We start from the raw sequence: 13,352 nt of genomic DNA, 5'->3' as shown, positions 1-13,352 counted from the left end.
AGACATGTTGATTGAAAATTTCTATAGGCAAAAAACCTCTTGCAGCCAGGGTTGTTGTAAGAATTGATTTTACTGGTAGCTCAATGTGGAGAAGGCATTTACGGGCAATTCTGAACACTGGGATTTCAGCAATTACGTGTAGCACTGCAGGAAGAAATTCATCCCCTTCTGCCTCATGTAGTTTGTGGGAATGAACAATGTGGGAACTGGTGTCAGGTTATGCCAGTAATTACTGTTACATTTGTATAAAGTGGAAGAGTGAAACTTTGTCAGCATGGTGCAGCTGGTATACAACAGCTTCTTCCTGGTGTTGCCCTAAACCTTGTATGTGCTTGTTTCTGGTTTTAATGTACCCTTAGGAAGTACTGTCTGGGACGTGGTCGCTGATGGAACATTATGTAAATATTATTTCAAAGCAAAAATAAGTTACTGCTGATGAATTAACATTATGATTCCAGCTTAAAATATTTTCTAGTAAGCAGAGATCAGTGGTGGTGTGTTTTTTTTTTTTTTTAAAACTTTCTGTGCATCTGCAATAAAATGTAAAGTAATTAAAACCAGATGTTGAGTTAGGATGGATTGTCACTTACTCGCTAGATCTCATCTTCTGTTAGGTTTTAATGGAGGTACTTGTACAACATTTACTCCTAGAACCACTTCTTTGCATGTATTTTCATATCTCATTTATAAGGTAAATGAGGAGTAATGGGGGTATTTCCAAACTTTGAAGTTTTTGATCCTGTGGTGATGAGTAAAATAAAAGCTTAGGAAAAAGTTTAATATCTCACATGTACATTTGGTGAACTGGAAAGGAAACAGAAGGCTTGTAGTCTTACAGATTTTTAATTTATTTAACTTACTTTAAAAATTATATCCCTTAATAAAAAGAGCATGATACTTTTGCCTTTTATTGTTTGCCTTGCATTTTATTTCAGTCAAAACATATTTATTTTTAAGTCAATACCATGTGTAAATATAGCTATTATATGCTTAAGCTATAAAGGTGGACCTCTTCTGATTTTGTCATGCCTTGCATTTTCCTTTTTTGAGCACAGCTATAATACAAATACAGATAACAGCAAAGATCATGGGAGCTGTGAAGAGCTTTTCAACCACGAGAGTAAAGTTGTAGCAGCTTCATGATAAATAACACTTCCCTTCAGCCCGCTTCTCCTCCCAAATATGGAAAGAATTTCAGTTGTGTATTTGTACATGATGGTTTTTCACACAGACTTCTCTGTGTGTTTGCAGCATGACAAAATTAATATAAAATACATCTTCTGTACTTTGATATAACTGGCAGAGAATATGTTGAGTCTCTTAAAGACTGTGGGTTGCCTAATAAATAATTTTAAATGAACAACTTTTTAGAGAAAAAAAGGCAAACACCTCTTGCAACTAGATTTATTAGGAAGAGCTTTAAGGCAAATCTAATAGAAACAGTGTGACCTACTTACATTAGCATAATATGTTAGATAATTGTTTTAACACATTGTTAAGCAAAATTTAGTTACCAAGAGCAGTTACAGTGAGTATTCCAATTGGTTTGTGTGGAAGTTTTTCACAGAAAATTTTTAAACTTACTGAAGCAATTGGACCAGAAGTCATTTTGTGATAGGCAATATTTTGAAGGCAGTTTTAAAATAAAACATAATAATTCCCTATAATTTAGTTACTTTGAAGTAGGAGTCATGGAACACATCAAGGCTCTTTTAATAAATTTAATATCTTACAAACCTGCAGAGATTTTTAATTCATACCTCTGAGGAGAAATTCACAGATTTAATCCACCCATCCTAAAAGTGCTCCAATTTTATGAGAATTTCCATTAAAATCATGCTTGAAATAACTGTTTCCTCTTTGCTCCAAAGAGGAGGGATATTTTCTTGAAAGATTATATTTAATTTGGCTTTTTATATCAAGATGATTAACTTGTTCTAGATGGGAGGAAACCCAGAAGGTGATTGTCTGCAAATGTAATTATGCAAAACTGCCGTCATCTTGACCGCAGAAGTTGTGTGGCCAAGGACTAATGTTGAGAGGTAAATAAAATAATGCAACTCTATTAAAACATCAATTTCCTGTTTAGGAATTATCTGGGATATAATATAATTACAGTTTCTTGATATCTGATATTTAAATGCATTGCCTTTATCTTCAAACGTGAAAGAATGATGGCACTAAGTGGATGTGGTCATGTTAGGGCGTCTCCAGGAGTGAGTGGTTTTAAAATCAGTGTAAAATCAACTATCATTAAATGTTCAAACTTATGTCAGTTACATAAAACAAGCTAATTATGATTTGTGTCTCTTAAGTCTGAAGCACTGAAACCACTAGTTTCAGTCTAGTTTGAGTCCTTTTTCTATGTGTGGATGGAGGAAATGATGGCAGGGAGGTAGGCGGTCTTCTGCTCTAATCTTCTTCCCTCCCCTTTCTTTCTTTCCCTAGGCAGAAAGAGAGGAGTGAAGGCGTTAATGATTTTTTTCAGCAAATGGGGAGAGGGCAAGCGTGATCCTTTTTAATGACTGTGCTTCACTTTTGAATGCCTAGGAATGCTTCAGGCTTAATCATGAGAACGGTTAATGACTGACTGAAGCTGATGGTCTGTATACAGTGCTATGAAAAAGTATTATCTTAGGTAGGTATCAGTGTTCAATCCTTGCAAAAAGATTGTGGTGTTTCATTTGAAACCCTGTATTTTTTTTTCTGTGTTTCGCGTACTAAATGCCTGAGATAATATAAGGATTTTGTTCTGATCTCTTGCTAACCCTTTTGAGTTTTCCATCCTGTAACTTTAAATGTGCAGTGTTTATTTAGCACCATGTTTTTCAAAGTTTGCTTTGCGATTAGAATACCTGCCTGAAAGTTGAGTACTGTTATCTTAAATAATTAGGGCAATGAATGTTGAATATTCCTGGCTCATACTGTTAACACTGGGTCTCTCTCAGTACTTACATTCCACGCTTGTGAAAGGTCCTGATGAGAAGGGTAGGATTGTTTCTTAGTCATTGTGGACTTTGCCTTCAAATTTGTGATTAATTCTTATTAAAGAGAATAAATATTTGCATTATTTCAAAATGGATTTTATTATGAGGGATGAAGAGTGGAAGTATTTGTAATGCCTTCTGCAATAATGAAATTTCTCTAGCAATCAGAAGCTCAGTTGTGAATGAAATTATGCCTTACCTTGGAAAACATCTAGCTATTTCTTATAATGGTAAGTCATAGGTATTATTGTCCAAGTTTGAGTCTATATCCTTTGCATTTTTATCCTTGTTCGGGGGGGGGGGGAGGGGGAGCGAGGAGAAGGGGGAAAAAAAAAAAGCTCTTCCCTTTTGGCAAAGCACCTAAGGTTAGTCTGGTGTTGTAAACATGAATCACTTCACAGGCTTCAGAAGATTAATCAAAATATAATTAGTGATTTTTATTTGTGTGCATAAGTCAGTGTACATTTTAACCTGTTTGTCTACTCTGTTTTGCATAGAAATGCATCCCACGCCCTTGAAAAGCGTGTGGCCCCTGTTACCTTGCACACTGCCATTCATAGTGCTTTTAGGTTTTTAATTTTTTGTTTCCATAAATCTCATTGTTCTTTTAGAATTCTATGCAGTCTGTTCAGTTCTTAACAGTGTGACTGTTACTCAGATAATTGTTCTATATTGTCTAATTTCATGGTTTAATTTCTTCTAAAGTCATGTATGATAATGGCAATCAGAAGAATGTAACAGAATATAAAGGATTCTTTAGCATTATTTTCTTCTGAGATTAAAGTGACATACCAAAGAACATGCTAAAATGAAACAAAATAAGTTCTTATATCAACACAGAATGACGAGTTTAAACAGTGGATTGTTTAAAAAGACTAGTAAGAAATATTTAAGTTTCAGAGAATAGGATAGATTTATCTCTACTTTAGTTTGTAGTGCTGAATTGACAGTGGTGCATGAATTGACCTAGCAAATGAAAAAGTGATGCTATGCAAATTAAATTTCTTAAGTCCAGTGAGCAAATACCAGTATAATAAAAAGTGCCATCTGTCTAATTAAGCAAATTAAATGTTTCTTCAGGGAGGCTGGGATGACATAAAATTGACTAAAAGAATGTATACATGTTTCTGTCTTGTAACTAAAAGCGATTCACCCTGCTTTTAGTCGTGCAGGTGTGCCTGTGGGGACAAACACTTGAGTTCAGTCGATGTAATCCAGGAATAGATGGATACATTATTCCTCTTTTTAATGCTCAGATTATAATACATAAAGATGATAGTTATAAACAAACAATCTTGACCTGATTTAAGTAAGGAGTTTTCAAAATATTTTCTGTAGTTTTAGCGATGAATTTGTTATCTTTCCTGTGACTGAACTTTATTTTTTTTCATCTTCATAATGACCTTCAACTGGTTTTAATATGCTGGAGTTGATACTAAAAATATTTTATCAAGAATATTTCAGATTACTTGTAACAGTGATATTAACTGAATGCAAGCCAGCTCTGGTTTAGAAGCCTTAATTAGGAAAGCTTATTTTGGGAGTGGTTTCATTTATCACCCTGACCTCAGGAGTTTGTACACTCTACAGTTTCTTTTTACTTTTGTTTGTTTGAGGCATGTTGAATTATACAAACTGCCAACTTTGAAGTGAAATAACAGTCTTTCATTTGCCTCTAATTGTAACGCTTTTCTGTAATCTGATACGTGATTTGCACAATTTATAAGGCATTGTAGTTACGGTTTATTTGCTAGTAAGAATTCTGAATAGGTTATTCTTATAGATAAGAATTTATCAGGGCTGTTAACGTAAAATATGCCTGAGTTAAAAAGGACACTGTTTGACAGTCCTCTTATGTAGAAGACTTTGGTTTATCCTGAAGATCAAAAATAGACTCAGCCTTCCTTATTTGCAGTCCTATGAGATGTATATGATACACTCTGGAGCTTCATCAAGAACCAGCAAGCTGAAGTTGGGATGCCATTAAATAAGCATCTGTTTAGTTTGTGTTAATGAGTCGTGTCTGTTGGAGAGAGAAACTTACTATGTTCTGGTAGCTCAAGTAAATTAAGATTTATTTGGATCACAGTAGAGAGGAACTTGCCTTCTAAATTCAAAGTAATTTAAAAATTGCTTATATCATCAGCATTCTGACTTCTACATATGTTTGTAGTGACTGTTTTTATCAAATCACTTCAGTCCAGTTTACATGCATCCGTACTCAGTGAAATACTAGATTTCCTGTTTATTTTTAGCAAAAGTTTATTCTTTTAAGTTTATTGGGCTGACTTTTTCTTTTATTCAATAATTTTGGTTGATTTTCAGTTCAGTATTTTCATTGTCACTTGGCAGTAGACATTTGTCTCTATCCAGTATAATTCATTTTTAAGGAGGATAAAGTAGTTTAATCCCATTTCAGGCTCTGCATATTTTTTTATATAAAAATGTCATGTCTTCATGCATGCTTTTTTTTTTTTTGTTTGGAAGAGTTATTTCAGATTTAAGAAGATGGAATTATTTCATACAGTGAGAGAATATAATTTGATTCTCTAATTTTTCTTTGACCTGAAATGTGGAATACCTGCTGATACAACAGCACATGAGATTTTACTCTTGTGTTTACAAATGCAGTAAGCAGAAAATGGAATGATCACTCCCAAATGGTCTTTGAAAATAGTCAATACCTGGTATGGGCCTTAAAAATCTTTGCTCTGTAGAACTGTTTGGAAAAGTCTTGTATAGTTAATGAACTTACTTTTATGAGGAACTGAGTGGGATTCTGGTTCGGTTTGGGCTTCTTTAGCTTTTTGGGGTTTTTTTTTGCTTGATTTGTTTTGGAATTCAGCCTTTCTCCACCAGACTGGTATAACCAACCTGAGCTTCCTCAACGTACTGCAGGTAGCAGCCCTTATAATTTGCATATGCTGTAAAGCTTGGGGGAAGAGGTGTTTAGTCCTTTAGCCACCTCCTTCCAAAGCCACTGCGAGGGCAGTGCCAGGCCAACCAGACTCCAATGATGAAATGCTGTGTCATCAATGCTCGCTACTGCACCCTGTGCTGTGGCCTGGGAACCTTCTTGCTTTCCAAAAAGAGCAGTCTCCCTCTTCCGGTCTACTGGCAGGTGATGGATTGCTGGTAATAGGTATGTGTGTGGCCAGGTGATACATTTACTTTGTTTTCTGGTAAAGGTCATGGGGATCATACAGAGTGACCCTGATGGTGGAGGGTAACGTTTCCTCTAACATTGAGGATGAGATCATCCCCCAAAGTTTACATAGGTTGGAATTCAAAGATGTTGAATATAGTCTGTTTATGTGCACAGGTACAGAATAAGTAACATCTGTGTACCTCTGACCATCAGTAACGATCAGGTGAATCCTGGAAGTTAGTTTCCAATTGCAGGTTACTTGTGGCTGATTGTTTCAGCTGGAATTGCAGTTGAGAGAGGAAGGCAAGGTCGTAAGGAGGATACTTCTCCCTTCCAGTCTATGTCATGGTCAATGCCTTTCTATCTCTGAGGTTTCATGACATTAATGCACTATGTTGATTTACAGCCCAGATATTCTTCTTCTGCCCCAGAAGATATCCTCGTGTTTTATTGTTGAGAAGAATTTTTCTTGCTCATTCTGCAAATTGTTGTAGACTAATTTAGCCGGCTGAAGGGCCTGGTTGAGAACACGGTACCTGGTTATATAGCCACTTCATTGTGGTTTTAGGTTTGCAGGCAGGAGGATTCACTGCTGTAGTTCAACAGGACAGGGTTATCTCTCTGGCAGGCAGGATGCCAACTGTTTGGTTGTTCATGAATCAATTGAGAACCTTTGGCCACAATAAAAAGTTGTTTAGCTTCTGCCTGAACGTTTGCTAAACAGTAAAGAAACGTGCATTGGTTATCTGACATCTAGATCAAGGTTGCAGTTTATTAATCTCAATTCTAGTGCATGCTTTCTTCCCATATTTGCTATCACGCAATATTTGTGAGAGCCATTGAGAAATCATGGCTGACTGTTGAAACATATGGTGGTACAAGTTACCTGAGATGTGGAATAAGTGAAATAATTATGTCAAATAAAATTTGGCTGTTACGGCTCCAGGCTCCTGAAATGGCTTTTTTTGGTCTAGGAGCTTTAGGTTTCTGCTTGCAATTGCTTAGTTACCCATCCCACCTTCTACGTTCAGAATAAAACCATAAAAAATAAGTGCTGTAACTGAAAACAGAAACTGAGTTCTGTTTTTGTTTAAAAATCTCTGAAGGTGCAATGTGCGAGGAGTGGGGAAGCAGCAGTGTAAAACACAGTATTGCACAGGAGTTGCACGGGTGGTGATTGTTTCTGGGCATGAGAGCTTCTGTTTTGGCTTTTTAGTGATGCAGGTTTTACATGCAACAGCGTACCTCCTTTTGCTTTGAGGTACGGTAGTAAACAGCATTGTTCAAGCTAACTCCCTGAACAGATATTTTGCCATAAAGAGCCCTTTTGTGAACAGGGCTAAGTTGCTGCTGGTACATACTCCATGTGGCCCTCCAGCCATTCTGTATTGTTGATTGTTACAGATTCGGGTGCTAAAACGTTGTGTCTGTAGGTGCCATGGGACGTTACGGTAGAGGGATGATAGCAGTATGAATATGTGAAGCCCAAAGAAGGATCCTGTCTCTTGAGCACCCAGAGGAGACTAGAAGGAATGGAGCCTTAAGCTACTTATAAATGAGGAGTGGCAACTTCCAGGAAGAGTGGAAGATGCAAGAGAGGGAGGTGTGCCACCTCCAGTTTGGGCACAAAGGCCAGGAAGATGTGCTTTCAAGTACTAATGGTGATGTGTCATTAGTACTTAAGCTGTGGGTTTTTTACATGGTGTAGAATTAGAATGTGTCAGGCCAATGGAGGCTGTGCAGGCTGCACCGTAGCTGCTTGTAGCTGGAATGGCTTTTGGGTAATGCTGTTTAGATGGCCTTGCAAGTCAGGACCCTGGTGTTGGACTTTTCAGCATCTTCACAGTCTGTCTAGTTGTCAAGTAGCTAAGAGCAGTTTTATGTTTGGGTGAAAAACAAAATTCTAGTTTAGATGAGAATTTAATAACTTACTTTTTTGTTCCAGATTGGAACAAAGACATTAAAAATATTATTTCTTAATCCAGTTAAGAATATCTGGAAGGACTAAGGTAGCAAGCAGATGTATCAGTCCTAGTAACTCCTCTATGAATTCTCAGATGTTTATAGAGTAAATTTGAGGCTTTGTTTCAGGTGTAGGAATTTTTAAAATCTAGCTTCAGACTCTGACAGAAAGGCTCAAGCCAGACTTACTATTTTTTAAAAATCTACCAAATGAAGTATTCATTATTGAATTCTTCCAAACCCACTGTCTTCTGAAGTTCATTTTGTCAAGTAGTATTTAGCTTTTTTTACTGTGTATTTTTAACGACTGATTCCTGGAATGACGTTCAGAACACATGGAAGCTGATGTCTGTCTAGAGGACAACTAGTTTTAAGCCAGTGCTGCTGATGTCTCTGTATGACTTCTGTGTCTCTGAAGAGGAGCATGGAGTGAATCAGAATTGTTTGCTTTCATATGTGGCATTTTAAGATTAAGCTTTTGGGTGCAGAAATGTGTCTATATCTAAAATAAAACCTACTGCTATATCTTGCAGTTAGTTTTACTTATTTATTCTTTGAAGGACAAATCTCTAATGGAAATAAATATGTTAAATTTCAGATACTTTACACTTCAAGGCCCTCTTTATTTCTACTTTATGGAGTTCCATCACTCTTACAAGCCTGCATGGTCACAGAGAGGAGTGCATTGACATTTTGTCTTGCAAAAGATGCCTTTCTCAAGAATTTCACATGGTACGCAAGTTGCTTCAAAGGAACCTTTTTGCAACTTGAGTGTTGCAGAAGCAGCTGAAAGCCAGGTTGTACATAATTCTTACATATTTTCATACCTGTAAAATTAGGTTTGGGAAGACATTTTTCCCTCTTTAAAGTGTACGCAAGGGAAAATGCAGGCATTTTGCCACTGAGAGTCTTCCCTAAAGTGAAGTGAAAGAATGACCTAGAATAGCTGGGTTTTACATTTCTGTGCTCTGGTTTGCATCCCAGAGTGGACTCTTAACTGCTGTACAGGATGGCTGGGCGATGGCTCTTTTCTGTGGAGGGTGCCAAGATCCACCTCTGATGCCTGGTTGAGAAGAACAAAGACAGACTTAAGGAGACAGATGATGGAGGATTGAATAGTGCTTGAAAAGTCTTAAAACCTGTATGTTGTTTTTGATACTAGTATTTGGTAATAGCCAGTGGAGTTCAAATCTCACACCTGGATACCAAGGAAGGAGTAAGTAGATCTGTGTCTCTTTCCCCTCACCCCCCCCACTACTTTTTCATTTGGCCTACCCAGTATTTCAATGGCTAACATGGGGCCCAACTACAAATTTAAAGCTCCTTCCATAGGAGATTTCATTTATTTTTGTATCATGAGGGATGCTAACTTTGTATTCCAATATTCAGTTTGCGAGGGTAGCTTTATACCCGCTGTTTCCTTCTAAAAATAAATAAGAAACAGACAAGCTTGAGCAGCTAAGTGGAGAGTCTTGCTTTTCTTGGGAATCTTGACTTTTGAATCAGTTTTGTGCCAGCATCACTAGACATATTTCAGAACAACAGTATATAGACAGGGAGTATATGGAGAAAATGTGGGGAAATGTCAATGTCTTTGTGAAGTGTGCAACACTTAGTTGTTTAATCAACTGTTGCTTGCTCTGTGGGATGTTTACTTCTTTTCAGAGATCTTACTGGGAATGATGTGAGGATGAGGATGGGTAACAGTCAGCTGTCTCTAGGCTGGATAAATGGGCTATCAAGCTGAACAAGCTTGCAATAGGCCTACCTGGATAATGCCATGCATATGGCAAGAAAGCTCCCTTAGCAGCAGGAGGGAGAGAGGGGTTGGAGAAATTGAAAGCTACCAAAAGGTGAACAGAGCAGAATGAAGTCAGAATACAAACAACTTCACATGCTGCCTCTTTTCTTTCACAGGTTGCACACTTTATTTTTCATTAGGTAGCCTACCTGAAAACAACAGCTAACCTGTCTATTCTGTATCTGTTTATGTGGCAATGATCGCTTCAGTTTTCTTAGGAAACTAGGCTGAACAAAGAATAATCTTAGTTAAGTAGTTTGACCAACAGTTTAGGAGTGCAGCAGAGATTATGCATTATCACTGAACCCACTAGTCTGCCTCAGAAAAGAGCGAAACATGTCCTGTGGCAGTTAGGTTAAATAATGCTTGGGATGGTTTCTCCCAAGTTCTGGTGTTGTTTTCAAGTCCTCTTTCCTTCCAGGGCTTTTCTTTTATCACTTCTGGGTTTGTTTGGGGTTTTTTTGTGGTTTTGTTTTGGTTTGGTTCTGTTTTTATTTTTCCCTATATAAATATTCAGTTAGTCTCTAACTCTGGATGAGTTTTGGGTTTTCAGTGATAGTGTCCTTCAGTTTCAAATTTCCCATTATTCTTCAGCGTTGTCTAATATTTCCCTATTCTTGTGTTTTGTACAGAAAGGAAAAAAAGACTTTCCGTTATGTCTTCTAAGTATTGCTCATTATATTGAATATCTTTGTAATGTTTTCTTTGTATGTAATACTGTTATTTTCAAACTCCATGTAATGATTTTTTTCCTACTTTATCTATATTTTTCCTTCTGTTTTAGTATCTGTAATATATTTCTTAGCAGGCAGGGAAAATATCAAATATAACATCTTGTATAAGAGTAAATTACTGATTAATGGTATTGATGTTACAATAATTTCTGCATGACACCATTCTGTTTTTATGAATGCTAAACATTTTATATGCATTTTCATATATCATCACATAACTGTCTACAGTGTGCCTGCTTTCACTTCTAAACTTGAAGAAGTTGATTTAGATTCCAGTAATGAGATTCGTTTCTATTTCTCCTTCAGTCTGCCTTTTTTGTTTAAACCAATTTTCATTTGTTTACCAAGGATAGTACTTGTTTGAAATACCTGAAAGCAGTCATGCACTTGCTCTTTTCCAGTCTTTCAGCTTATCCTTGCTTTTTGAAGTGCAGTTACGCCTCAGTTAAGTATTGTATACCTTTTCAACTAGCAGCATTAAATGCTGTAACAGCTAACAGTTCAGGTACTTCAGTATTAAGGTCACTGTAAATTATGGAACACACAGTATTAGTGCCTCAAACTTATTTTCTTTGTTTAATTTTGTTCCAGAAAAGTAATAAGTACTCCATGGCACGCTATGCGAAACAATACTGATGTGGTTATTTTTAAGTAAGTTTGTTGGCACTAAAACAGGGAAGTGAAATGCAAACAAACATGACTGCATTTGGAATGAAACCCACTTGTCTCTTTTATTGGAGGTGTTGTTTGGCAAGTAGGTGTGGATCCCAGAAGTAGTTCTGTTCTGTAATCGAGTGTGCATGAGGAAAGAAATTAAAGGGGCACTTGGTAAATCTTGGGTATTTTTGTGCGGAATTTTTTTTTTTTGGTCCTTATCAGATTTTCTCTTCCCCCTTTCTCCCTTCTTATGCCACACTTTTTCTTCCTGTTTCTAAATCACTGAACTGGTATGATGATTACCAATGAAAGACTCTGCTTCTGTAAAGATCATCTTAAATTCAGTTTTTGTCTGCCTATTGTCATCTCACTTATCCCCATCTATAAATGCTATGTAATGTTGTCCACCTGTTAAAAAACTGCATAGTTTCCACCACATTTTAAAATTTAAATGGCTTTTATATTTAAATTGAAATTTCAGAGCAATAATGCTTCAGTTGTGTTAGAGCTAGGAGCAGGAGACAAAAAGAAAGCTGTATTCTGAATATTCCCACACATCTTTTCCCTCAAATGCTATAGCTGTTTTATGCCTTTATAAATCTTTAATCAGAGGATTTCAATACTTAATTACAAAAAAAAATGTAACCTCACATCATTCTTTTGCTGTCAGCCAGTATTTTCCTTATTATGTGGATAAGCTAGGCATTAAGGGAATAAGTGATTTTTTTTGCAAAATGGCACGGTGAGCCACTGGCAGCCTTCAAGACTCTTGGTATATAAGCCTGTAATCTGCTGACTTGACACTAACATTCTTTTCAGCTGGCAAATCAAATGGAAACACCCTAAATCCTGGTTGGGACTAAGAAGAATTATTCAGATATGAGCATTACTGGATAAATGTGTTAATGCTGTGATTATCAGTGTCAAGGAGGTACCAAATAAAAAATGAGTAAATATACAGGATAGAAATGTAAGTGCTTTGGGGATGCACATGCAAGCTGACTCAGGTCCAACCGCAGCAGTGTAGCAGAATGACTTACATGGCCCTCAACGGCTGTGGCAGTAGGGATGAAAGCTAACTACCTATCCGCACATCTCTGATGAGGTGGCAGGGAAAGGTGACTTGGACAGGCCTGGTAGAGTTTTCTCTGCCTCTCACATGCTGTTACCTGTGTGGTTTTTGAGAGTTGCGGGGTTTAGAATTAATGCTCTGTGCTAGACACGAGAGAGATTATGTTTGTAAAAATTCAGCTGATACCACAGCATCATTCGTGCCTGAATTGCCTTTTCAAGCTTTTTCTTTACAGCCGGGAGAGGTATAAAGATTTCTGCAAAATGATGTGCCCAGAAGCTTGCTTGTTTTTTTCCAGACATATCAGTTGGGCTAATAAAAAAAAAAAAAAAAAAAAAATTACTTCTCTGGGCAAACTGTACTCTCTTTGTATTGTCCTGGCATTTTTATAGGACTTCAGAAATTGGTGCTGTGTGCAGTGCTGTATGGTATCTGCATATTACTCTGTGTGCAAGTGTACGTTGTATTTATTGTGTAAAACGGCTTGTGATTCCCCAAGTTGTAGCTGGTGGGAACAGTCAATTACTTGACTGAGCTCTATGTGTGACAGTGTGCAGAGCTAATTAATAAGCATTCCCATTTTTTTTGAGGACCAAGCCCTTATTCTTCAGTGTTGATCATTTTGGGTTTTTTCCCCTACTGTTTTATCTCCATTTGAAATGTTCTTATTGTGTTTCACAAATAAACCGCCTTTTTTTTCTTTTTTTACACCTTCACAAATAATAGTGAGGCAATGCAAAACATCACAATGCTGTTAAAACACTATAAAAACAGTTATATGAAAAAGAAATGAAACATTTCACTGAGATGAGATTTTAGTTTTAGATTTCAGATACATTTAAGGTAGAAGAACAAGCTCCCATTCCTTTCAATCAGAGTTTAAAAGGTTCCTAGAATAGTGACAAAGTTTTGTACCATTTTCCTAATGACTAGGATGTTGATTATAAACTTGTGATAAACCAAGTGAAACCAATTCAGTCTTTTTTGCAAC

The 13,352-nt window shown here is 36.8% G+C and overlaps 1 protein-coding gene across 10 annotated transcripts in view; it reads left to right on the top strand.

Annotated features, from left to right (window-relative positions):
• Positions 1-13,352, top strand: part of PLEKHA7 (pleckstrin homology domain containing A7) — a 164,552-nt gene that overhangs the window by 39,295 nt on the left and 111,905 nt on the right. For 2 of the 10 annotated variants that reach the window (XM_054827163.1, XM_054827161.1), the window contains exon 1: positions 2,474-2,638. The exons of 7 other annotated variants lie outside the window; for them this stretch is intronic. In XM_054827163.1, coding sequence (XP_054683138.1) covers positions 2,619-2,638 — 20 coding nt within the window. In that variant the 5' untranslated portion in view covers positions 2,474-2,618. Of the gene's footprint in view, positions 1-2,473; positions 2,639-3,010; positions 3,218-13,352 lie in introns of those variants that run through there. One more of the 10 variants, XM_054827164.1, reaches the window with a different exon arrangement.

The sequence above is a fragment of the Grus americana genome, chromosome 5 (assembly GCF_028858705.1).
Source record: "Grus americana isolate bGruAme1 chromosome 5, bGruAme1.mat, whole genome shotgun sequence".
Lineage (NCBI taxonomy): Eukaryota > Metazoa > Chordata > Aves > Gruiformes > Gruidae > Grus > Grus americana.
Note: the sequence above shows the minus strand (reverse complement) of the source record. Positions and strands in the feature narration are given on the sequence as shown.